The 26,337-nt window shown below is 41.7% G+C and overlaps 2 protein-coding genes and 2 long non-coding RNA genes across 4 annotated transcripts in view; 1 reads left to right on the top strand and 3 right to left on the bottom strand.

Annotated features, from left to right (window-relative positions):
* Positions 1 to 26,337, bottom strand: part of LOC113017823 (butyrophilin-like protein 2) — a gene marked incomplete at its 5' end in the record, with an annotated part of 237,182 nt that overhangs the window by 205,558 nt on the left and 5,287 nt on the right. The gene's annotated exons all lie outside the window — the stretch shown is intronic.
* On the bottom strand, positions 3,557 to 5,961 carry LOC145425816 (uncharacterized). Its single transcript, XR_013906570.1, has 2 exons — positions 5,569 to 5,961; positions 3,557 to 3,942 (listed from the first exon to the last, which is right to left on the bottom strand). It is a non-coding gene; the product is annotated as an uncharacterized LOC145425816 (long non-coding RNA).
* On the top strand, positions 7,992 to 10,090 carry LOC113019745 (nuclear factor 7, ovary-like). The gene has a single exon (XM_026163565.2). The coding sequence runs from the start codon at positions 8,253 to 8,255 to the stop codon at positions 9,639 to 9,641; it is 1,389 nt and encodes a 462-aa protein (XP_026019350.2). The 5' UTR covers positions 7,992 to 8,252; the 3' UTR covers positions 9,642 to 10,090.
* LOC113010713 (uncharacterized) lies at positions 13,002 to 16,680 on the bottom strand. Its single transcript, XR_013906568.1, has 4 exons — positions 15,691 to 16,680; positions 14,115 to 14,186; positions 13,644 to 13,775; positions 13,002 to 13,546 (listed from the first exon to the last, which is right to left on the bottom strand). It is a non-coding gene; the product is annotated as an uncharacterized LOC113010713 (long non-coding RNA).

The raw sequence follows: 26,337 nt of genomic DNA, 5'->3' as shown, positions 1-26,337 counted from the left end.
CCTGCTGTTGTGTTGCTTTTGTGTGCTGGTGTCACTGATGGCTGCTGCTGTGACAACAGACACACAAACAGTTTGATGTCATCAGAAATCCCTCTGCATACACTGAGAGAAAAGCTGCTTTACTTTCACACTCCAACACTGTTATTATGTCCTGCAGTCTGAGTGTAAAACAACACTGCCCCCGTGAGGTCAAACTGGAGCATTGCACATGATAATTCACATCCAGCAAACGTCTTGGACCTTCACACACATCTGACCCTGATTTAGTGGAGACTTTAGAAATTTCAGTGTTTCTAAAGTCTACCTCCTTTTTTGTGATAGTTTTTAATGAATCGGGACACAGCTGGGACACGTTGGTTATTGATTTCACTGTTTAAAGCTTTAAACAGATTAGAGAGACAGTCCAGGCAGATGGGATCACGTGGTGAGTGAAATAAATACAGAGGTGGTCACCTCTGTATTTAATCATTAGTTATTATTAATCTCTGGCTCTCTTCCACATCTTGTCTTGTCTCCTCCCTTTTCCTGGTTCTGCAAACAAACAAAGGTCAATCAAATGGATGATCCACTTGGTAAAGGCTAAAGAACCAATCAGGACAGGCAAAAATAAAAAGAACTAATTTCATCATTGGATGAGATGATCCAGCCCTAACTATATGCTTTATCAACAAGGGAAAAGGGTTTCTGTCTGCCTTTTAAGCCTAATCTTAAAAGTAGAGATAGTGTCTGTCTCCCGAATCCAAACTAGAAGCTGGTTCCACAGAAGAGGGGCCTGAAAACTGAAGGCTCTGCCTCCCATTCTACTTTTAAATACTCTAGGAACAACAAGTAGGCCTGCAGAGCGAGAGCGAAGTGCTCTAATAGGGTGATATGGTACTACAAGGTCATTAAGATAAGATGGGGCCTGATTATTTAAGACCTTGTATGTGAGGAGCAGGATTTTGAATTCTGGATTTAACAGGAAGCCAATGAAGGGAAGCCAGTGTCAGACCAACAGAATAGACCCAGCAGAAGAAGCTACTTCCATTTAGGAGTTTTCAAGGCCTCTGAGGATTTCCTCCAGTTTTTATCCATCTATTGGTATCAAGACTGCATCTGTGAGGATTTTCTGCCACAGAGGGAATTTTCCACGACTGCTACAGCTGCCAAACGTCTTGATGCATGCTCAATCATCCAGGTAAGTAAATCTCCAAAAGTTGATTCTGTTCATCTGGACGCAGCGTTTTGTGGGAGAAACGTTTCGTCACTCATCCAGGTGACTTCTTCAGTCTCAGCTGACTGCAGGTTTCCTCAATCTTATAAACAGAACATTTGCATAATGACTGAAAGCAGCCCACTGAAGGAAGAATGGGCTGGGAGGTCAGAGATCAGTGGGCTTTGGTCAGTGGTTGTTGATCATGACCTGACAGATCTGTATCCTGTGTGTGCACCCACTGTGGGCCTTTTCTGTGCTTAGTGTCAGCCTGAGCTCCATGCAGGCCTCAAAGGCCAAGCAATTCAAAAGCTTCACCAAAACAAGGCACCACTCAAATAGCTGGAACCAGGCTCGCCGCCCTTATGGAGGAAAACATAGAAGATGATCTCTGTGAGTTATTTTTACTGTCATATTATAAAATGTGATGTTCTAGCATCATGTTCTTCTTCTTAAGCCGTTGAAAAGCTTCCTCTGTGTCCATTAAACTGATGACTTTAGTGCTGCTGTCTACTTGTTACATTTAGTACTGTTTAATTTTCAACCTAGGAAGATCTGTAAGAAGGACTCACAATATAACCTAATACTGTAAGATTACTTACAGGTAAAATACTCAGATTGTACTTAGATAAAAGTATGTAATCACAGACTGGCCCAGCCCGACTGCCTTGAAGCTCAGGTGTCTTCACTGCCTCCTCTGATAAGAGCTGGAGACCTGAGTAGGTTCGTCACCCATCAGCAGCAGATCACCTCTCGATCGGGCACGTTTTCATCTGGGAGGCTTTTAGAGCTCACTGCCCTCGGCGTCGCTGCTGGAACAACCAAGTTTTGCTATTGAATCTTTGACCTGCTGATCTCACAGAGGCAGGAGACCCAGAACATCCATGCCAGCTTCAGTTTATGCTCTGTCCTGTCATCCAATCAGATTTGCATGTAATACACTGATATTCAGCCCCAGCCTGGTGTTCTCTCCATCTCTGACCTTTCACACAATTTAAACTAACAAACTTTCTCTTTAAAACTGTTTGTCAATCACAATTTACTCGATTTATTATTATTCTATCACATATTTATATCAGTCATAATGAACTCAGTATGATCTGAGCTGTAAACCTGTATTGATCATCACAAACCTTTATAGCGCTTCAGAGCAGCTCCTTCAGTGGCTGCAGCACCCACGATGTGGGCGGAGAGATTTCCTCCCCTCTGCTGTCAGACTCCACCACAAAGACTTTGCAGCTGATCAAACACACACATGTGCAATAGGACTAAGTGTAACACTCTTTTTCTGACAACGTTGTATTTGTACTCAGTTGTATGTAGCATGTGTATTCTATTTTTATCCTATCATTCTATTCTATTCTATTGGGTACAGTTGTGTACAGTTTCTTATTCTATTCCAGTGTTCTCTCATGTTTGCTATGTAACTGCACTGTCCACTTCCTGCTGTAACAAAACAAATTTCCCACATGTGGGACTAATAAAGATGCTCTTATCGTTACTGTATAACCACAGGTTCACTTCACATTTGGTAGAATATAAAAGGACAAAGCTGGACAATTGTCATCACATTTCTCATTAGTTGCTGTTAGCACAGGCACACAAAGAAAGCAGAGCTTTAGCTTTAGCTCCCTACATCACTTTTAAGCCTGGATGTTGAGGCTTTTGCTTCCTCTCAGCTGTGATGACATCTCTGTCTGCTCCATCTCACCCAACATCATCCATCTGACCTGATGCTACCTGACAAACTAAAGATAAAATATTAAATTCATTTTGCATCACTTACATTTAAAATACATTTAAGGTGGATTTCTTAAAAGGGAAGGGACTGACCTGACTGTTGTGTCGAGACAGGTGTGAAGGGAGTTAAATCCAGTCTTATACTACGGACGTGTTTGGTTTTGGTCTGTAATACGTTGAGTTTATTATCTATAAGTTAACATAGCAAATCCTCCATCCAGAGGCTAAAGTGATATCAGAGCTAGACTACTTTAAGTGAAAACAGATGATCGTCTGAGCTTTAAATGAAATAAGGTTAAAAAGAAATGCTGCTATCGACAGTGTGAGGCAGTGAGCTCTGTTATACCATATTTTTTAATTTTCTTTATTATTATTATATTATAGTGTTATTACCTTCCTGTTACTTCATAATAGAATGACAGTTAATGGTAAAAGTCTTGAATAGTTTTGAATTTATTTTTCCATGATCACATTTCATTCAATCACTCGTGGACTTGTATGAATGTTACATGTGTTATTTTCACCCGTGGATTTACAGACACTGTGTGAACAGTTTTCATTTTATCCAAAGTTTTACTTGATGTCCAACTGATAAAATCACTGACAGACAACAGAAGCAGGAGCTCAGAGAGAAATTCAATTCAACTTTATTCATAAAGAGACAAATCACAACGTTTGGTTTTATTTTACAGAAACTTCAAACTAAACCAAATTCAGGACGTGTATTAAACCTGCAGCTGATCCCTGTCTGCTGTTCACTACCTTTGATTTCTGTTACCAGCATCATCTCATGTTCCCCAGGTTTACTGACAACGCTGAAACCACCAGCGGGAGACTAAGAGTGCTGCTTTAAAAAGATTCAGACATTTTATTTTGCTGCAGCTCAACATGAGGCTGGATCCTGATTCTTTGTTGTTTTTGTTTTCTCTACATCAAGAAAACAGCAGCAACAAGAAGCACAGCAGGAACTGACAGGCTGACCTTCAGTCCAACAGATCCTCCTGTGTGACCTGCAGGTGAGAAACAGGTGTGAGGTGTCAGGTAGGTGATGATGAAGAACAGAACAGAATCCATTTGCTCTTCAAACTGCTGTCAGACATTATCTGCTGCACTCTGATCACATCACTCAGACCAGCTGCTTTCTACAAAGTCTCATCAGCAACATCTTTACAAACCAACATCAGATTGTGTGTTTTGTGGTCTAAAGTTTTGTGCCTCTGGTTTCTCATTGGCTCACACTCTTGCAGAGCCGTAACACGCACATGAATGAGAGGTGGTGAGTGTAGTTCCTATTGACAGGGTATTGCAGACCATCCCGCTAATTGCTGAATTTACTTTTGTCTGTCATATTTATGATGAAAAACAAATGTAATCAAATTAGATATTGATATTTTCATATGGGAATTGATCCTGCAACATGAAACGCTGGGATTGGAAGTTCAGCATCGCTCCGCACATCATACCTGTGAGATGACAGACAGCAGTGTGGAGGAGAGTGTGACACAAAAACACAGAAATATGACTGACAGCTGCAAACGAAGCAGCATCTGCTGCAAGTGAAAGATATTGGGACTAGCAGAGCAGAGTGGCTTCACTGTAAAACAAAATTAGCAGTGAGTGTGAAAATTTCTGTGTGTGGACTTCAACACCGTCCACTCAGAAGCTGCATCACTGGATGGTAGATTTAAAAAGCTTGCATTCAGTGACAACAGAGCTGTTGATGAGGCACTTCAGAGAATAACTGCAGCAGCAAAGTGCACTCCCACCCAGCTCCACCATTACAGGGCCAAGTGAAGGAGGAGCCACAGACGTCTGCTGTGTGGAGCCTCTTTGATGAAAGAGCTGCAGGAGATGCTGCAAAGAGAAATACTACAGCTGATGTTATGATGGAGATGAAATGTTATCTTGAGGAGCCCCTCATCCAACAAGGAGAAGGCCCACAGAGCTGGTGGGAGGCCAAGGCCACAGTCTTTCCCTACCTGTTGAAGGTGATGGAGGGGAGACTGTGCATTGTGGCAACATCTGTTCCTTTGGAGGGTCTTCTCAAAAACTGGGCAGATACTAAGGAGAAACCACATCAGCCCATCCAAGCTGAGGCAGCTGATTTTTCTGAATGTCGACCTGCACTGAGGACAAACTGTTTGGCTGCTGAGTTTGGTTCTGTACTGTGGATTTGTTTACAGTGGGGCTTTTTGTGCTGAATTAAACTTAAAGGTTTGATTAAAATATTAAACAACAGTAAGAATGCCTGCTTTTGTAACAGAACAAAAACACAGAATTAGGCAATTATAAGGCTTTTCATAAAAACACTACATGCAAAAGGGTTTGTCAGCACACAAAGCATTCACATTTGCCAAGTAAAGCTAAAGTATGAGGCTACAGAGGATAATAACTTAAGAGACATTTGGGAGCCACGAGACGTGCAAGATAATCCAGAGCTTAGATCTAAATAAGGAAGTCTTAACTCAGTAATGGAGAATATCCTCACACATTAAGAAGCACCGAGGGAGGGAAGTCCTTCATTACTCTGTCAGTCAGGTAGGTGATCAGTGAAGAACAGCACAGAATCTATGTACCTGCATGTTCAGCTCAATTTGTGGATGCAATAAGAAGTAAAGTGAGAGTGATCAGCTTACCAGTGACTGTGATATTAACCAGGTTACTGATGGCACCATTACTGGACTCACACCAGTAAACTCCGGTGTCGTGAGGCACCAGCGTACTGATTGAACATGATTGATCACGTTGCTGTTGTCCCCGCCCATCTCCACACTCAGCCCTCTGCAGTTTGCTTGTGTTTCTCCTCACAGTCCAATCAGAAAAGCTTTGGTCCTCCTCACAGATTACAGTCACAACATCTCCCTCAGAGACATCAGAGCTGTGAGGAAGAGGAGAGGTTAGATCAGGGCAAGGCTGGACTGGGACAAAAAGTCGGGATGAAGATTGAAAATGTGACGTCATTCAGGGGTAAAACCGCAAAGGATTCTGGGAACTTGTGGCAAGAGGTACTAGCGCACGCAGGCTTTCAATTGAACTCAGTTACACAGCGATAAAAAGAAACACAAAAATGGCAAGAAGCTGTTGTATTATTGACTGCAACAGCCGGTCGCATGACAGCCACGGGAAGCCAACGGGTAAAGAGATCGTTTTTTTTTTTATCGGATTACGTCGTTGAAGAGACATTTTTAAGCCATGTTTCCGAAGTAAGAGCCGACGGATGGTCTGGATATACCAAATATAACGTCCCAGAACACTCCAGCTCACATGTTAGTCTGCTCCAAGCATTCCCACAAAGGTCAGAGTTTTGTTGTAGTTAATACGTCATTTTTCTTAACATAATTGGTGATATAGGTTACAAGCAAGTCTGGCGCTGAACAGAAATTGCTCCTTTGTTTATTGTGCATAAATAGTGAATTGTCCTGACACAATATTGTGTTTCGCTTCTGTTATTATGGTACATTGACAGAAACATATACTTTTATTCACAGGGTAAAACAGGTGTTTTGTATCACTAATTGTCCAGTACGATTACAGCATACAATATTATTGTCACTGCTACATTTCTGTGATGAACCAGAAATTATTTCCACTTCTAATTAATTACGGTTGAGCTCAAAGGTTATATTAATAAACGGTTAACGAATGTGTATTTATGACGACGATTTGTGAGACTGGTAAACTTACCTTTGTTCGTACGATGGTCTTTCGTTCTACACGGTGCATTTCAAGGTCCTGCACCCATCCGTCGGTAAACTGTACCTGGGCTTGTTGCAGTGACCTGAAGTTACTAAACTTCATGAGTGTATGCACTCACTCCAAGAACCGTATGATTATAAATATGAGCGTGGTGAAAGTTGGGCAGCACGCTGACGTCTTTGGTCCCTCTGTGTGCTCATAAGGGTCTGACCCTTTCACTCCTTTGATTTTTTCCTCGTATCTTTTCTTTGTCTTTTCGTCGAGACTTTTTTGTGCGGCAAAGAAAAAACAAGAAGGTATTGGAACCGGAGAATGAACGTTTTGCGGTGCTGCAAATGCTTGCATTTGATGCGGTACTTGGATTGTTTTGCCACGAGTTCCCGGCATGCAATGCGCGAAAATCACGTGATTGCTAAACAAGGGGGCGGGTGCATCCGGCCTCCTCGGCTATAATTGGTCCAGCCCAGAGTCGATCATGACCAATTGGCCAATCAACACCTTTCATTATATATACCCTTCCTAAAAAAAAAAAAATTCATCGGCCCATAAAAACAAAAAATCGCCAGCTATGGATCAGGGGTGTCAAACTCAAATACACAGTGGGCCAAAATTCAAAACTGGAACAAAGTCACAGGCTAACGTTAATATTTATTGAAATATATTTATTCCTCCAGATATAAGAATGAATCTTTTCTCAAACACGTTTTGCTGAAGAACTGAATATGGAACAAGTTCTGCTCCAATTATTTGGGTAAAGATAATAAACACTTTGATGGCCTATAAGTGAAAGTGAAAACGTGATAAACCAATAATATAATTAATAAATAATAAATAATTATATTTTTTGATAAGTGAAGTTCACTGAACTGAAAGGAAATTTTGGTTTGATGATGGTTGACATGTTTTCCAAATAGAAGTTTTTCCTCTAGTGAGGAGATGCAGGTGCAGCAGAGCATTGCTGGAAGAAATGATCCCAAGGGTGGAATCTCCTGAGAAACCTTCAGAGACCCAGCGAGAAGTAGGGACCATAGCTGACAGCCCAGGCAGGGGTTGAGCTCAAAGGTCATGCTGTTTGGGGACCTACTGGTCATCATGAGAAGATTCTGGAACCACAGCAATGACCATAAAGCTGCACTGGATGGAGAGCTGTGCCACGGGGCTTTCCAGAGGTAATCACGAGGAGATTGTGGACAACATGTGAAATGAGAGAAAAGCTCTTTATCAGTAACTTTTACAACTTCTGGCAGGTTAATGTCTGAACTTTGGAGTGAAACACACCCTTAGTTAAAAGTCAAACAGCAACATTTTCTCCTCCCCTCACGTCACTCAAATGTGACAAACCAGGAAACAGGAAGTTCTTCGTCCTCAGTAAAGAGAGACGCACAGACGATCAGACTGAGCTCAGACCAAACTAGCAGCTTCCTCTGAGTGAGTCCAGCTACAGGAGAGAAAAGTGGAAAACTCCAACACTGCTGCTTCAAGCTGCTGACGCTCCACACACTGAATGTGAGTTTGAGCAAAAACACGACTCAAAGGAAGTTTCAGTGAAGGTGGTAGAGGAGGGAGGGGAGCCAGGACTGACTGTACTTCCTGTCTGCTGTTTTCAGCTTCACTCACAGACTCAATGGCTTCCAGATCAGAGGAGGATCTCTGCTGTCCGGTCTGTCAGGAGGTCTTCAGAGATCCTGTTATTCTGTCATGTAGCCACAGCTTCTGTAAAGACTGTCTGAAGAGATGGTGGAGAAAAAAAAGGGAACGTGAGTGTCCAGTTTGTAAGAGAAGATCTTCAAAGAATGATCCACCTTTAAATCTGGCTTTAAGAAACCTGTGTGAGTCGTTCTTACAGGAGAGAGATCAGAGAGCTTCAGAGGATCTCTGCAGTCTGCACTCTGAGAAACTCAAACTCTTCTGTCTGGACCATCAGCAGCCAGTGTGTGTCGTCTGCAGAGACTCAGAAAAACACACCAATCACAGATTCAGACCCATCGATGAAGCTGCACAACAACACAAGAAGGAACTTCAGGAAACTCTGGAGCCCTTAAAGAAGAAGTTAAAGGTTTGTGAAGAAGTTCAAGTGAAGTTTGATCAAACAGCAGAACACATTAAGGTCCAGGCCCGACACACAGAGAGGCAGATTAAGGAGCAGTTTAAGAAGCTTCACCAGTTTCTAGCAGAGGAAGAGGAGGCCAGGCTGGCTGCACTGAGGGAGGAAGAGGAGCAGAAGAGTGGGATGATGAAGGAGAAGATGGAGGCTCTGAGCAGAGAGATAGCAGCTCTTTCAGACACAGTCAGAGCCACAGAGGAGGAGCTGAGAGCTGAAGACGTCTCATTCCTGCACAACTACAAGGCTGCAGTGGAAAGAGTCCAGCGCTGCCCCCTGCTGGATGATCCACAGCTGCCCTCAGGAGCTCTGATAGACCAGGCCAAACACCTGGGCAACCTGACCTTCAACATCTGGAACAACATGAAGGACATGGTCTCCTACACTCCTCTCATTCTGGACCCAAACACTGCTCATCCAAACCTCATCCTGTCTGAAGATCTGATCAGTGTGAGAGGAGGAGAGAAGCAGCAGCTTCCTGATAATCCAGAGAGGTTTGATTATTACATCTCTGTCCTGGGCTCTGAGGGCTTTAACTCAGGGACTCACAGCTGGGATGTTGAAGTTGGAGACAGTACATGGTGGGTACTGGGTGTGTTAGCAGAGTCTGTGCAGAGGAAGGGAAACATACTGTCTGGATTATGGACTATATTGTTATATAAAGGTACATACTACACACGCTCACCATCAGCTCCTCTCATTGCTCTCTCAGTAGAGAAGAAGCTCCAGAGGATCAGAGTGAATCTGGACTGGAACAGAGGAAAGCTGTCATTCTCTGATCCTGATACTAACACACACATACACACCTTCACACACACTTTCACTCACAGGATGTTTCCATACATTGAAACAGTTGATAAACTGAAGGTGTGTCCGTTGAAGGTGTCAGTGTCAGTGCAGCAGATGAGTTGAGGATGATGATGTTTCTAATGTTGTTTCCTGTCAGTGAGTTGAAGCTGTTAAACTGCAGCTGTCCTCCTGCTGCCTCGTTGTTCCAAAGCTCTTTGTTTCTCTTTTAGTTTCACTCTTTCTTTCTGTTTCTGCTGTCCACCTTTTCACATGGAAAATCATTTCACTGTTTCTCACTGAATGACTCCCCAAACTAGATTTGAAATTCTATCAAGTTTCTAATCATTACAAGTGATTCATGTTTCTATTTGATGTGTAAATGGAGATGATTTAGTTTGCTGGGATATGGACTGACATGTGTTGAATGGGAGGAGCAGTTTGTTGTTGTCTTCTTGTCTGTTTATGACAACAATAAATATGTTGTTGAAACAATGATTCATGTTTAACTCCATATATGAAATGTTTCTGATCTTTGAATTCTGTTTGATTAAAGACTTTCTTCATGACACAAATGAGATTTCAGTGTATTAATAGAACTAAATAAGCTCAGAGTTGAAAGGCTGGAGTATTATGTACGTGCTTCACTGTCAGGATCTTCAGGGGGATTCAAAGGGAAACATCAAACTGCTGTAATGAGATAAACTAGTTGGGCTGAACACACTTATCTGTAGTTTGTCTCCATCCAGGATCATGAGAATATAATGAACATGTGTGAAGAGCCACAAAATGCTGCTGCCCTCTCAGCATGATGAGCTCCAGCCTTTGTTAGCAGGACAACAGGAAACATGAGACAACTTTCAGAGACAGTAACCAACTGTGGCCACAAGATGGCAGCAGCTGATCTGAGATCCTTTATTGGACAGAAGGACTCTGCTCTGTGACGTCATCAGAGAGACGGCCTTCACTCTGATAGATCTGACGTCATGTCTGCACTGCGATGATGAAAGCTGATAAACACATTGTTATTGATCCATGAAATCACCTCTGTCCTCTCAAGTGTAGCTGTTTACAGAGCTGAAGAAGTCCTTCATCATCAAAACAGACAAACATGTATTTCCTGTATTAAGTGACGTCATCCTCACTCTGACCTCTTACATACATTCTGTTCAGTTTTCCTGCTGTAAGAAATAAACTGTGTGAAAATAGAAATGCAGGGAAACATCCATTAATCACAGCTGAGCCGTTTGTTTCTGACTCACATTCAATGAGGCTTCAGGTGTAAATACCTCAGAAGTGTTTGTGAGTTCAGTAGAAGCAGACCCAGTCGACCATCATGGCCTCCACAGCACTACACAATGCAACAGAAAGGCCTTCATCATCTGCTGAACCACCTCTGAACCACGACGCTCTCCCTGCATCTAAAAGCTGTTAGTCAGGATGAGATGCTGCTGTGATCGCTCACAATTTACCTGTGAGACCTTTGTAAATATTGTATTTGTTTCTGGAGGAAACACCTTTAGTCTGTTTGTATTTGGAGTGCAGATCTGGGCGTCCATCACTTTAACCTGCACACGTTTAGTTATTGAGTGTAGTTGATGTTTGGCAGCATTTTATAAGTGACAGTTCATGAACGGTGAAGGAACAGAGGACGCCTGACCATCCTACCTGTGTCAGTAAGAAGACTTTCATCACAACTTCACAACTTAACACAACTGAAAGCTGAATTCAGTGTTGCATAGTTTACTAACAGTGTGTGCTGACACTGAAGTTAGCAGTTTGTTTCCTAAGAGCTGCTGGGACAAACCACAGTGACCGGCTACAGAGTTTAGTTAAGGTGGTTCTAAGATGTGACCTGTTGAATTATTTACAGGGATTTATTTTTCATTTAAAGCATCATTTGTGAAGTTTTTATGAAGTTTACTTCTTTTTTGTTCTTTGTGTAACGTTTAGATTTTCTTCTCTTGTGTTTTAACTCTTCAGGTTTCCTGTAACAGAGATGTAAACCACCGTTTTCTGATGCTGCTGCACTGGGACATAAACACGGCCACTTTATTAGGCACACCTTGCTGACTGCAGGTTATAACCCCTGCTGGAAACATCCCCACAGATTTGGATCCTTATTGCCATGACAGCACCACACAGCTGCTCCAGATGCTGCAGGATGCTGGTCAGGGCTCTAACAGTGAAACTTTACTGAAAGTAAGAAACCTGAGAGGAAATAAACTTTGACTTTAGTAAGCTGAGCTCTGAAGCTGTGATGGAGCTCAGTCGGTGTGAAGGCGGCTGCTGTGTAACAAGTGTTTGTCTGAGGTGCTGCGACTGATCGTGGTCATGTTTATTTAAAGAAGTCGGTGATGAAGCAGGCTGTGCAGTCCGAGCTCTTCATCAGTTAACAGTCCTCCAGAGCTGCTGCAGGGAGCTGACTGTCCTCCAGGTGGCGCTAAGTGAACAAAGTCCAAAGAAATAAACTTGGACTGTTTTTTGAAGCCTAAATAAAATGTGAATAAACTTTATAGATACATTTGAAACCAGCTACTCTGTGACTTTACACACTCACACAGTAACAGAGCTGATTCCTGATTGGAGCAGCACAGAGTTAGACTTCTTTTCTGGCTGTGGATTGGTTCGTCAGGATTTCCTCCTTTACAGGTTTAAAAACAATCTCTGTTTCTACATTTTTTGACCTCCTTCTTGTGTCTAAAGGTGAAGCAGCACCAGCCTCCTCTGATCCTCATGTTGTAGCTCTGTGTGTCCAGCAGGGGGCAGAACACCTCCAAACTGTGCCAGCAGCTCTCACTGTGAGCTCAGACGTTTGTGGACACTCAGTTTGTTTGAACATAGTAAATAATCAGAGCTTCTCAGACTGTTTATGGGGACACCACCTGCCCGAGGGTGTACTGTGTCAGAGAGGTGGTGTATGGTGCTGGGTGTAGTCTCTCTGCTGGTTCACAGTTTTTACTGAGGAGCTGTGTTCATGTCAGGAAGGTTTCGTCTGATCACTGTGGTGCAGTTTGGTTTACTCTGTTTCTGAGTGTTTGTAGGATCAGTCTCTGCAGGTCACCTGATACCTGGCAGTGAAGTGTTTATGAATCAGCTCCGTCAGATTTAATCCAACAGAATAACATGTAAAACACTCCAGGGCTTTTACTCTGAAACTTTCTCCAGAGCTGTCTGGAGTTTTCTTACATTAAAATATTCTGGTGGAGGCAGAGTGACAGTGTTGTAGATGCTGCATTTTGAAGCCTCAGTGTTTATATTTTTGTTCACAGCCATGTAGACAGAGAGGCAGAGAGAGACAGTGCTGTCACTGAGCTACATGTGTCAGAGCTCAGATGAGGCACACACATGTGTGTTATCTGTTGTTGCTACACACAGTTAAGATATGGAACATGTGTGTAACCAACTTTCATAGGTTTTAATATCCTGATGTTGACAATTGATGCAAATACAATAAAATAATAACTACACATGTTATGTGTTAGTCTTTAATACAGCTCTCCAACACACACACAACAAATAAATAATCAGTCACTTTGATTTTTTAAAATCAAATTTATCATTATTTTACTAACAGATTTGCAAATCGTTACATAAAAATATTATTAACTGCTTTTAGAAGTAGAAATGATTTATGAGGTTTTAGATATTTAAGATAACTAGATTGCCACCTATTGAATTAATGCACATTTTAAAACATCAGAAGCTGGTGGATAATAGAAGACAACTTAAGGAAGCGTTTCCCTTTTTACATGGTGAAAAGAAGATGACCACTGAAGGTGGAATGGTGAAAATGATTGTCATATATTTTAAAACTAACCCAGAGACATAAAAACACCTGATCTCCAGTCTCTAGACGCAGTGAGGCTCCATTAGAAGCTGTTCCGAAATGTGAGGCCTGACGCTCCCACGCTGAAAAATGCGTTCTCCATTCTTAAACAACACAACAGCTACACCATAAACAGGATCTCCAGGTCCACATACGTACCACTCAAAGTGGTAGGCTCCTCTCACTGGTGCAGTGAAAATACCTGTGGGACATTTGTTAAGTGGAAAATCAGATGTTCGAACATCGTGAACATCAGTCTGACATCAACATAGCTGAGAAGTGACATTCAGTCTTATTACCTGTGTGTGGGTTGTAGGCATTTCCAATGTTTGTGACAAGATGTTTAAAGACAAGCGTAGTGTGTGTGTTAAATGGGCCAGTAATTCCACCACCTTCAGCCAGTAAAGAAGCTGAAAAAGCCACCTGTTTGACTAAGAAAGAGAGAAATGTCATAAATTTAAAATTTTTGCTGCGGTGTCCCCCCCTCCCCAAAAGACGAAATGAAAAAGTTTTAGTGAAAGCATTTGATAGATTTCATTCTTACAGAAGCCAAAACCAACTAAGAACAGCTGCAGTGTGGTAGCTGTCCACAGACAATTTGGAGGAGGAGTGCTGAGATAAATACATTTAAAGAAAAGGTTGTAGATATGTTTTGCCACACAGTGTGTAGCAGTCTTCTTGGTAACTGGATTGCAGCCTTAATACACAAAAAAATACACAGATATTTTAAGATGAAAATAATCAGAGCCATGTTGACTTCATCACATTACCTAGTAGCTGTTGATTAAGATTTTCAATTGCAGTCCTCTGCTTATCCACTTCCTCCAACTTTGCTGCATTGTCTGAAAAAAAAAAGGTTTAAAAAATAACATTCTCTAAAAATGTATAAATACCCTGTGTGTGTGTTAGGAGTTTTAATTATTGTTCTAACTACAGAGTGCTACTGAGGATATCGTCGGGTGGTGGAAGAAATAGTTCGAGGACCTCCTTAATCCCACTGACATGTCTTCCATTGAGGGAGATGAGTCTGTGGACAAGGAGGATGGCTCGTCTATCACCGGGGGCGGGGTCACTGAGGCAGTTACACAGCTCCTTGGTGGCAAGGCCCCTGGGGTGCATGAGGTTCGTCCTGAGTTCCTGAAGGGTCTGAATGTTGTTGAGCTGTCTTGGTTGACATGTGTCTAAAATGTTGACCTTCAACAGGTCCTGGCATCCAGCTCCCACTGGAGCAGTACGCAGCCATGGTCCTCAGTGGAAAAGGGTAGAGCGCCCACTCCGTGTCAGGGACGTGTTCCTGCACAAAGTGGAGGAGTTTAACTATCTCAGGATCTTGTTTAAGTGTGAGGAGAGTGTGGGAGATCAACAGACAGATTGGTGCTGTGGCTGCAGTGATGTGGACTCTGTATCGGTCCATCATGGTGAAGAGACAGCTGAGTGAAAAAGTAAAGCTCTTTCCTATCCAACACGTTGCAACACGTTCTCACTCCCAAAGCGTAACATTTTACGCTAGGTGACAAATCGTCAACATATTACGTTTTCGGCTACCCACAACGTTCCTAGATGACGACCTCGGAAAAAAGAGGAAATATGAGAACCGTCTGGACTCCATCTACAACGTTTTCGCTCTTTTTCTTCAAATCGCTTAGAAACACGTTATTTAACATCATTATAGTCCTGGATGAGGTCAGGAATAAGGTTATGGTCAGGGCTAGGGATAAGGTCAGGTTTACGGCTGGAATACAGGGCTGGAACGTCTGTTACCGCGGGAGCGTCATTGCACTGGATTCCAGCCATAACCCGCCGCGTACCATAAGAACGCCGAAGGTCTCCTTTCGCGTTCCTCAGGAACGCCGCGGGACGTGACAAAACGTCGACATGTTACGCCTCGGGAGTGAGAACGGGCTGTCCTATCAGTTTGTCCCCACCTTGACCTATGGTCACGAGCTTTGGGTAATAACCAAAAGAATCAGATTCTGGATAAAAACAGTGGAAAAGAGCTTTCTCAAGCCTGGGAATGCCTTGGTGTTCCCCCGGATGAGCTGCAGGTGGGGGCCGGGGAGGGGAATGTCTAGGCTTCTGTGCTTAAGCTGCCGCCCCTGCGACCCAGCCTTGGATAAGTGGAAGATGTATGGTTGGGTTGAAACTACCCTTAGATAAATTATACTTTGCACATATTAGTACATATTACATTTTCCCCACTGAACCCATAAAAAGCACAAATTTTGATGATTTCATATACTTTAACCTATAATTATTAATCTCACACATTGGAATAAATGAACTCTAACAAATAATAATGAATCACTAATATTCTGTTATACAATGAAACATGTGTACATACAGTACCTTGTTGTTGCTGTTTAAGCTTGTCAATTTCAGACCTCTGTCTCTGAAGTTCAACGTTCTGCATTTCCAGGTCTTTCAGTTTTGCGACATGGTCTGACAGAAAAGAACATAAATAAGTCAATATGAATTTTATTTATCTGCATCATTTGAATCTTTTCATTTTTAGTAGGTTAGATTATTGAATAAATAATGAATAAATAATAAAAATAAAAAGATTAATGAGAAACGTTAGTGATAGATTCATGAAGTGACATTGATTGAATTTCATTATCTGGCTCTGTCTGATTTGTGGAAACAGAGCAGACCAGAAGCAACAGCGAGAACTTCAGCGTGATCTCCATTCTGTCAGTGAAAACTCAACAGTATCTGTGTGTCATCTGCAAACCTGACTGACTTTTATATTACACAGTACAGAGGGGAGGTCACTGTAGCATTAGATTCAACCTTATTCTAGTGAATCAGTGACTAATGTAATCTTTATGACTTCAGATGCAGTACAAGGAGAAGAACAAGTGAGTATCAATGATTGTCAACTGATAGTAAAACATGAGCATGTGTGTTTCCACCAACTGACCAGAGCTTAGAGGACAAATATCAAAATGTGTGCTCAGATACAGATGTTTAAGCAGCTGTGAAAGAACATATCTGGAAGTTTTTGGCACTGAGGAAGTAATTGCCTTTGATTATGGAATTCCTCTAATAACTCAGAGCAAAAATACTCTAAGCGACAAAATGCATAAAGTAATCTTTACAACTTTTACAAGGTACAAGACTACAAAGAGATAAACAAGTGAATGTCAATGATTATCAGCCGTTCATAAAATTAATCAGCACGTGTTGTTTTAGAAAATCCAATGTGAATGTAGGAACCATGAAGGTCACTGACATGGTATAACTTGAAGATGAACTTCTACTCTTCATGTGTAACATGACACTTGGTTGACCACCCTTCCCACTCCAGTTCAATAAAACCACAGCTGTCCTTTTTTGTTTCTTTCTTCTCTGACCACTTAGGTGAGAAAGCTAGTGTTCAATGCTTTTCAGAGAATGAATTAATCTCTGACCCTTCCACTCCAAGCACTCCTCCAGATGCAGTGAACAGTCTTATAAGCAATACAAGAGCATGCTGAAGAGTCTTGGTTGCTAAATACAGCAAAAGTATTCGGGCCCCTTGAATTTTTCCACATTTTGTCACATTACAGCCACAAACATGGATCAGTTTTATTGGAATTCCAAAGCGTGCAAGACTGAAATCCCGTGCGGTGACGCAGTAAATTATTGACTTACTTCACTCAAACATGATATGAACAATTTAATCTAGCCTCTCTGCATATCATGTAGTTTCTACACTATATAGTTACACTTAACTTTAAAGCATGAGGCACTTATGTTAAATACACGCAAGATGCTTATGTAAATCCAAGAGTTGGCCAATCCCTTTTTTTCAGTGCACTGTTGCCAAAGTGCTTGCTCATAGGGGGTCATATGATTGTTGGGTTTTTCTCTGTATCTATGAAGCGCCTTGAGGCGACTTTTGTTTTGATTTGGCGCTATATAAATAAAATTGAATTGAATTGAATTCTGCCAGCTGTTCATTTCTGTGTATGCACAGGATTCTCTCCCTTTCCTCTCCTTTCACTGGTGGGTGAGAGGAAGTGGGCAAATTCTACAAATGTCATTTAAAGATTAAACGACTCACTACATGTTAGCTAGATAACACACATGTCTTAAAGACATAAAGACCTGGTTGGCCGCTAACTTTCTGCTTCTTAATTCAGATAAAACTGAGGTTATTGTACTCGGCCCTGAAAATCTTAGTAATATCGTATCTAAGCAGATTCTTACTCTGGATGGCATTACCTTGGCCTCCAGTAACGCTGTGAGGAACTGGAGCTGGAGGCTGCATGCCCCGTTGGAAGGCTTTAATTCATTTTATCTGTGTTTGTTTAACAGGAAAAAAATAATCACAATAAAAGTGAGACTAGTGAGGAACATAAGTATTTGAACTCCCTGCGATTTTGCAAGTTCTCCCAGTTAGAAATCATGGAGTAGATGCATTCCCACTGTGATAGACAGCTTTGAAGAAACAATTCTGGAAATCACATTGTATGATTTTTAAAGAATGTATTTGTGTAGCGCTGCTGCAATACAAATATAGCAGCAGTGCTACACAAATGCTATATATCAGTACGTCAGCAGTACCTGTCATTTTGGTCATCCTGAAATTATTTTTCATGATTTTAAGGATCCAAAAAACTACTTTGGCTTTACTGAAGCAGTCGCATTTCCCCCCTACCGTCTAAAACTAAATCAGGGAAATGTTTACGCTCTGTCAAATATGCACTGAGAGGAACTACCAGGAGGGGCACTGTAACCATAGAAACAAACATAGAGCTCTGACATTGTTGGGGATCACTCCTGAATTTACTTAAGCGTTAGAAAAGTAAAGTAGCCTAACAAAGTAGCTAAAATCGTGGACGTACAGCATTTGGACAGAGAGAGTGATATTAAACAAGAATCTTCAAGGTGTAAGTCAGATGTCGTAAATGAGGAAGACTTTAATGCTTTACATTAAGGATTACCGTATGAAACAGGGCTGCTGATGAACTCGTCTGCATTAGCGCTGTCCTCTGTAATCTGATGGAGACTCTGCAGTCCCATTTGCAGAAGGCAGCACTTCTATTTCCCAGGGCCATAGGTTATAACTCTTTTAATTAGATTTAAAGGCTGATGTTGATCTTCCTCTTTCACAGAGGGATAGTGAGTCTGTGTAAGTGGATTTCTCATCCTGATGTCTGACGTGTCTCTTGCAGGCTTCTGTGCAGCTTGGAGGTGACGATTAGACTCAGAACTGCCCAATCAGATGCAGTCTCCAGTTTCCTGGTTTATTAACAGGTCAGTGAGGATCCCGATGCTGGGAATTTGAACTGTCAGTCTAAAGGCTTCTCAGTCCAGACTGGGTGCTGTGTGGAGAAGCACCTGATTCTCTCGGAAAGTATGGCTCCAGTACGTCTGCCTCATGTGGAGCTGAAGTTTCACTTTTTATATGCTGAAGTTTCACTTTTTATATGCTGAAGTTTCACTTTTATTGTGATTATTTTTATTTTCAGGTTAAACAAACGCAAAGAAAATGACTTAAAGCCTTCCAATGGGCATGCAGCCTCCAGCTCCCAGCTGGTCACTGCAGATGGCTGTCCCTCCCTTAACCTGGTTCTGTTGCAGGTTTCTTAATGTTATAAAAGAGTTTCCTTTACCCACTGTCACCAGTGTTTACTTAAAGATGATTGTGTGATTGTGGGGAATTTCTCCTGAAAGCTATGGGCCGTTATCCTGCATTTCTGATTAAACGAGAGGAGTGACATCTTTGAGCTGCATCAAGGCTGGACCAGCACTGAACTGTTAAATCGTAATTATATTCATACAGTCCTTCTGTTGCCTTGAAATTTCATAAGTTTCAAAGTTTGACAGAAGAAAGTTACTGACCTCCGTATCCTGTGACGCTCAGCAATAAAGTGGGAACTGAAAGGAGGTAACAGTCACGTTATTTAGATTTTTCACACTTGGAAAAAGCAGAAGTAGTGAACTTCTGCAACACTACAACCCGCTCTTTTCTCTTCACTCTTTCTCTGTGAGACTGTTGTTGATCTACTTCAGATCATCAATCCCACCCAAAAACGTTTAAACTCTTAATGTTCACCTGGTCTTCGGGGACCCATTTATGGCCAGGGTTAGTTTCATCCACTTGCTATATTTTTTATATCTATCAATGTGTGCATCTAGGTCCTGCTCTCATGAGGTTTTCCACTTGAGAAAGCCAGAAATAGGCCACAAAAGAAAAAGAAGGTGGATGTTAATTCTTTGTCACTACCTGGTGAAGATTAACAGGTCTTCCTTGTTGGTCTTCAGACAACAATTCTGATGGCTAAAGAACCAAATGGGACAGGCAAAAAAAAAAAAAAAAAATGGAGCATGCCCGCTCCGACCGGCTTTAACGGGTTAACAGACCTCTCTGCATTGAATCATATCTGTTATTAACCTCTGTCTCTCTTCCACAGCATGTCTTTATCCTGTCTTCCTTCTCTCACCCCAACCAGTCACAGCAGATGGCCCCGCCCCTCCCTGAGCCTGGTTCTGCCGGAGGTTTCTTCCTGTTAAAAGGGAGTTTTTCCTTCCCACTGTTGCCAAAGTGCTTGCTCATAGGGGGTCATATGATTGTTGGGTTTCCCTCTGTATCTATTATTGTATGATCTACTTCATAATATAAAGCGCCTTGAGGCAACTGTTGTTGTGATTTGATTTAGATAGGGTTTTAATTTAGATAGTAATGGTTAAAGCTTGTGTTACTGACTCGTTTATAGTACGTTTTGGAAATATGTATATGTTTGTTATGTGCTCTAATGTTATTGTATGTTTGTTTGTGTGGAGGGTTGTGTTTTCATTTTGATTAGTTAACCCCCATACTTGGGCTAGTCCGGATGCTCACCTGAATAGGTAGAGTATAAAAGAAAGCCATTTTGTTTTTAGTCAGTTGGTGTTTGTGCTGTTAACATGTGCCTTCTTTAATAAAGTACACCTTAGCGTTAAGGTTGTTCTTGTCCAATTCTTGGTCTTCAAAGTTTAAGACCACGGTAATGTTTACAAATTCACGCCAGTTAGGTGTGTTTGATTTAACCCAGTAGTTGAATAAGTGGGCGTTGGTCAAGACAAAGTTGTCAAATAGCACAAAGCCTGTGCCTTGCTTTATGAAGGAACCAGTTATGAGACAAACTGACTCGCTCAGTTCGAGCAGCAACATAACACTGGCTTAATTTCAGTAAAAGACTGTCGGCTCTTTCCAAAGTTCTCCTTTCTGTATTTCACTGCTTCCTGGAAAGAATTTCTGGGGAATCTACTCTCCATCCATTGTTTCAGACGCGGACACTGCTGACAAAGTAGATCGTAAACCTCCTTACGGTCAATGTTGCTGCCGTTTCTTTGATTAGGGTTTTTAAACACAATCCGTTCTGCTGTGCTACATCTAAGACCGTCATTGCACCTCTGCGCTTTGCATTATTTGATGCATGTGGGTGGAGGTTTCTGCTACCATGGGATGGCTACATCTTTTATTTCTGTATCTGCTCCTTGTGGAAAACATATTTTGGATTTTGTTATTGTCCAGATGATCAATTATGTCTCTGCACTCAGTCAGTCTTCGTCATTGATGTTAACCAGCTCAAAGTAGCCCAGGGTCATCGGTGAAGCGACCGTCTCTTTCAGAACCTCGGCCGCAGTTAGTCCCTTCTCCCACAAAGATACTTGAACTGTTTTAAAGCGTCATTTAAAAAAAAAACAACTTCTCTCTTTTTTGGCATTTAGTCCCCCCTTCTGTAAAAGACAGAATAGTAATCTCTCACCTTAACCATCTTCTTATATTTATTGAAAGGCCTCCGTGCAAGGTTGAACACAGTTAGTGTTGTGTGTGCCATCTGAACTGGATTTCAGTCTGAACTGATGTCCGTGTTGGTCCTGCAGAAAATCCGAGTTGGAAAAGGTAGAATTTTTTTATGTTGCATAAACAAAATGTATTTCATTTTGTTCATAGTCTATTTAAAGCCATGATCCTTTTCTTATCGCTTTCACTGGAGTGGGTAAAATGAGTCTGCAAAGTTAAAAAAAGAGATTTACATTTATTGTTTATTACTTTTATTGGACATCATCCGATCCCATTTATACACATTTAGGATGTACAATAGATGAGAATGACATGGTCAGCTGAAATTAAAAATTCAGCTGAAACCAGGCCAAGAAGATGAAAATTCTGTTGAAAATGGGTGAAGAAGCAGAACAATGCTACTGAAAAGTTGTAAATAAGCAGAACCTTGCGCAGAAAAGAGGTCACAAAGCTGAAGTTTCTGCTGACAACAGCTGAAGAAGCTGAAATTTGTGTTGAAAAGACTTTTAAAAAAGTTTAACTGCAAACTGAAAAAGAAATGTTGCCATCAGCGGGACTTAAAACCCAGGCCCCCCACTCTGAGAATGGCTGCTCATCTCACTGAGCTAAGACACAGCTCACCATGCAAGAAAAATCAGTGATCACACTTGTCATGTGGTCCATTAATTTCAATGGGCCAAAAAATTGCAAAAACAGCTTAATATTTCAAAAGGTATAACCGTTATGATCACCAAAATATACTGCAGTCTTGCGTAAAGATGAAGTGACTTCGTACAGCCCCGATTTGCAGACGCTGTGCGCAGAGGTTCAGGAGCAGAAGTCCCATTGTACCAGGGCAGACCCGACGATGTTTACATGAACACGCTTTTTAGCATTTCTCAATTGACCACTTTTGACACATGGTTGCTGCACCCACTGGGAGATGGATTATGAGTTTCTGAGAATTTCAGAGATCCTTTGTGTTAAGTCTAATTGTTGAATGTTATCATTATGCTTCTTAAATTTGTAAGGTCTGAGTTCAATCTATAGGATCAAGACATTCCTTTGTCTCTGACCACTGTGCTGGGAGAGGCTTTTATTGCAGATACATCCTATCTGGAAAATCTGTTTCTTGTGATGTTGCTGCCTGCTTATATGACCCTTTTGGTCAGCAGGAGGTCACACACACACACACACACACACACACACACACACACACACACACACACACACACACACACACACACACATTCTCACATGCATACAGATGTTTACACATACACACACATAGTGCCTTGTCTTAGAACCATTTGGGGGGTTTTACGTGGGAGGTGCTGTGATGTGTATTGTGTGTATTGTGCTAGCAAGTAAAAGATGTTCATCTTGTTTTTGTCGTTAACAAGAATACGTTTCTAAACCAGCAGGGCTTGTGGAAACACAGACCCAACACTTACAGATGAAGGTCATGTGAAGGTAGGTGTAAAGCATCTGGTTTACTGTTGGCTGGTTTCATCTGTGAAAAAACAGCATATGAAATGAATTCAAGAGAAGCTGTCAGGCTTTATCTTTATCCTCACAAAGAGGAAGTGTACTCAGTTACTCTCCTCTACTCTGATTTCTTGTAATTTACAGGAAGTTGCTGAATACCTGATGTGTTCATGCAGTCAGTGACTCTTGGCTTTATTCTAAAACTGTCATTCTCACTAATCCAGTCAAGTTTTTGTCGAAGACTGTTTGACAGATAGGAGATGGAGGCTAAACTCAGTATTCTGGGGATAAATTTAAACTCAAGAGCAGCTTTAATACTCCAGTGATCGGTCTGTCCGCACAGCAGATACAGGTTCATAATTTTATCAACACATCCATCCACAGATGTAAATCCAGAGCAGCCATGTTTACCCACCGCATTATATTACAGAGGAAGATGTATATTAGTTGCTCAAAGGCACTTCAAAAATAGAGGTTTGTCTGTGATTGCAGGGACAAAAACAATGAAAAAAAACGCATTCAACAGGTATATGTGTAAATCTTTATTCAATTCAATTCAATTTTATTCATATATCACCAAATCACAACAAAAGTCACCTCAAGGGCTTTATTAGCCCTTACATTCTGCTCATATTTCATTCATTCACAGAAAGAATTCTGATAGGTTTGTAGCTTAAACCTATTCGCTGGAGCGTTGAAGGTTCATTAACATATGACGTATACATACACACAAAGAGTACCTTGCCTGTGTGTTGTGTGTGTGTGTGTGTGTGTGTGTGTGTGTGTGTGTGGGGGGGGGGGGGGGGTGTCAGTGTGTGACCCCATAAACAACTTCGCTAAACCTGCTGGTCTGGAAGTCCAGCAGTTCATCTAAACAAAAGGCACTTAGCCTAAAACACACATAGATACGTTTATCCTACCATAAAACAATAAGAGAAGGAACGACCTCTCCCATGCTCCCAGGACGTAGGTGTGAATGCCAGAACACTCTGGAATGCACACAAAGTTTTTGCAGACTATTAAGGATCAAACCTCTACCATTGATTATAAAACTCTAAGCATATATGAGTAGATATTTCTAAGCATAAATGACAATCCACTATATAAACCTGACAAATTCCCTCCTTATCATTGTCTTTAAAAAAATGCCCTTTCCTTTGCAGAGATATAACAGTGTTCATAAAGGCACAGTGGACACATGAACCAAACAACACTGAAAACACCAAGAGGCTGTTTAAAGAAGGCCACAGAGAGAGGAGTAAAAAAAGTCGAGCAGGGTGGAGCACTTCAGTCATGTAGGTGGAGGCTTCACACCGTCAGGCCATAAAAATAAGAACCATGATTTGAACTGAACCTGAAACAGTCAGTGCAGAAGCTTTAACAGTGGAGTGATGTTTGGAGTTAGAGCTTTGGTCAGACCAGACAACAGAGCATCAGTTCATCAAACTGGCTGCTGATTAAAAATGGTCCTTACTGCTGTAATGATTAATGCCACACTGTTGTTCTTTCATGTGTTAATGTAATGTACTCATGTGTTTATGTGAGTGTCACTGACCAAGTTCTGTATGAACCACACATTCAAACATTTGCAAATATGTGATATCTTGATAAACCGAGCAGATATTTGAACTTTCCACAGCTACATTCTCGCCTGAAAATATGTTAAAAGTTTATTTTGTGACCCAGAAAGAGTAATAAGAGTGATATTAAAAACTTAGTAGCTGCCGACATTGTTGAAAACTGGAATTGGCTGGGCCGTGCTATGAATTCTGGGATACGGTGGGCCACGAAGGACACACCCGACCCATCCTTCAAATTCGGGGAAAAGGAGAAGAGATTTGTCAGCTGCATTCGGAGAAGTCTACGAATTTGGACAGCCTTCGTCACGTCGCTGTGACATAATCGGCCTACAAATGCAGCCTCAAGAGGATGCAGCCCATGAATTTGGACACCCCCTATAACAGTTTGTAAAACCTCTTAAGTCTGATGAGATGGATTTACAAACTAAAAAAATGTCAGGCAAAGAGAAGATTTTTTTTTATACAAAGTGTTTTCCAGTGGGCTGTACTTAAGGAGGAAAAAGTCACATGAAGCTAATAAACAATCACACCAACATAAAATAATTAATTTGCCTAACCTAAACCAACACAAAAACACTCACTGATCCTGACATTAGAGCTCACAAAAATTCATGTATGTTTGTAACACGGTTTGACTTTGTGTCAGTAAATCTCATGAACAGCCTGAAGATGAATAAACTGTAGTTCAGAGTCACTGACAGCACAGACACACACTGTTGGTCTGAGTGTGAGCATGATGATCATCAGAGATGTCTGCTGGATGTTCAGGAAAGTTCATTGGTGTCTGTCCTTAGATCGTCTGACTCACAGTTCATTTCTGTCTCCTCCTGTCTGACCTGCAGGTGAGAAACAGGTGTGAGGTGTCAGCTGTCAGTGAAGAACAGAACAGAATCCATCCCCTTTTCCCTCATAGCAAGCAGGTCTGGCCCGGATCTGGTATCAAGCCGGCACTGCTGGCTGACTTCTGGCACGATAAGACGTTTGTCATCCAGATATGGGCCAGGCCTGCCATAGATGGCACTGTCTATGTGATGTCATGCCATATCTGGCTCGATTGTGGTTTGGTTTATGTGGCCCAGGCTCATAGAAAACAGGCCTGGCCGGGATCCAGCATCAAGCTGGCACTTCTGACTGACTGGTGTCATGGCAGAGTGTATGTCAACCAGATGCGGGCCAGGTCTGGCAATGCGGCACTATTTATGTTCCTATTTTCCTATTTTAGTTAGAAGACCCAAATGCCATGTTGCAATACTATACCGCAATGGTAGCCAATGTTTCAAGTGCACGTTTGACAGGTTTGTGAGTGTACACTTTATCCAAAACCTAGTGAGGGTTTACTCATCTTTGCCAGTGAGTGGATGTAGCTCAGGCGGTAGAGCAGGTCACCTATTGATCGGAAAGTTAGTGGTTCGATCCCTGGCTTCTCCAGTCTGCATGTCATGAGTGCGAGCATATATGAATGTAGTTAGGAAGCACTCAGTTAAGAGAAAGTGTGTGAATGTAGCATGTTGCATAGAGCACTTTGAGTAATCTGGGAGAGTTGAAAAATGCTGTATAAGAATCATTCCATTCACTGTCTGAACAAAATTTGTCATGTTGCTTTTGCACTATTATGCACATGTTGTTATTACATGGCTTAATTAAGGTACACATTAGGCTGAATTCTGGGACCAGAGCTGAAAGTGTTCTGGGACAGCACAGGGCCAGCAGTGTGTCTGCAACTGGCCTTGTGCTGGCCCATGTGTGGGTCACCAAAGGGTCGTCATTCTTTGTGGTATGTGGAACATGTGTAAGCACATTGTGTGGCCCAGATTCGGGCCATGCCAATTTTGCTATGTGGATAACAGGTCTAACAGTTCGTTCAGGGTCGGAGGTCATGTTGGTTTCATCCAGCTGATATGCAGATCTGTGAGAGCTCATTAAATAGTGATGGGATTTCCGGCTCTTTTTAGAGAGCCGACTCTTTCGGCTCCCAAACGGCTCTTCAGGTTGTTTTGTTGCTTTAATTAATTTATAATTAACAACAATATAAAATTATGCACAAAAGGGATAACTAATGTTAAAAAGGTGGTTTTATTTATATATGTTTATATATAAATATATACAGTGGCCCCTACAGACAAAGCACGTACAAACTCCAAAACACATTTCTAGCGTTAACTGAACTTC

Source organism: Astatotilapia calliptera, chromosome 3 (assembly GCF_964374335.1).
Source record: "Astatotilapia calliptera chromosome 3, fAstCal68.1, whole genome shotgun sequence".
In the NCBI taxonomy this organism is placed as follows: domain Eukaryota; kingdom Metazoa; phylum Chordata; class Actinopteri; order Cichliformes; family Cichlidae; genus Astatotilapia; species Astatotilapia calliptera.
This window is presented reverse-complemented; position numbering and strand designations above follow the sequence as displayed.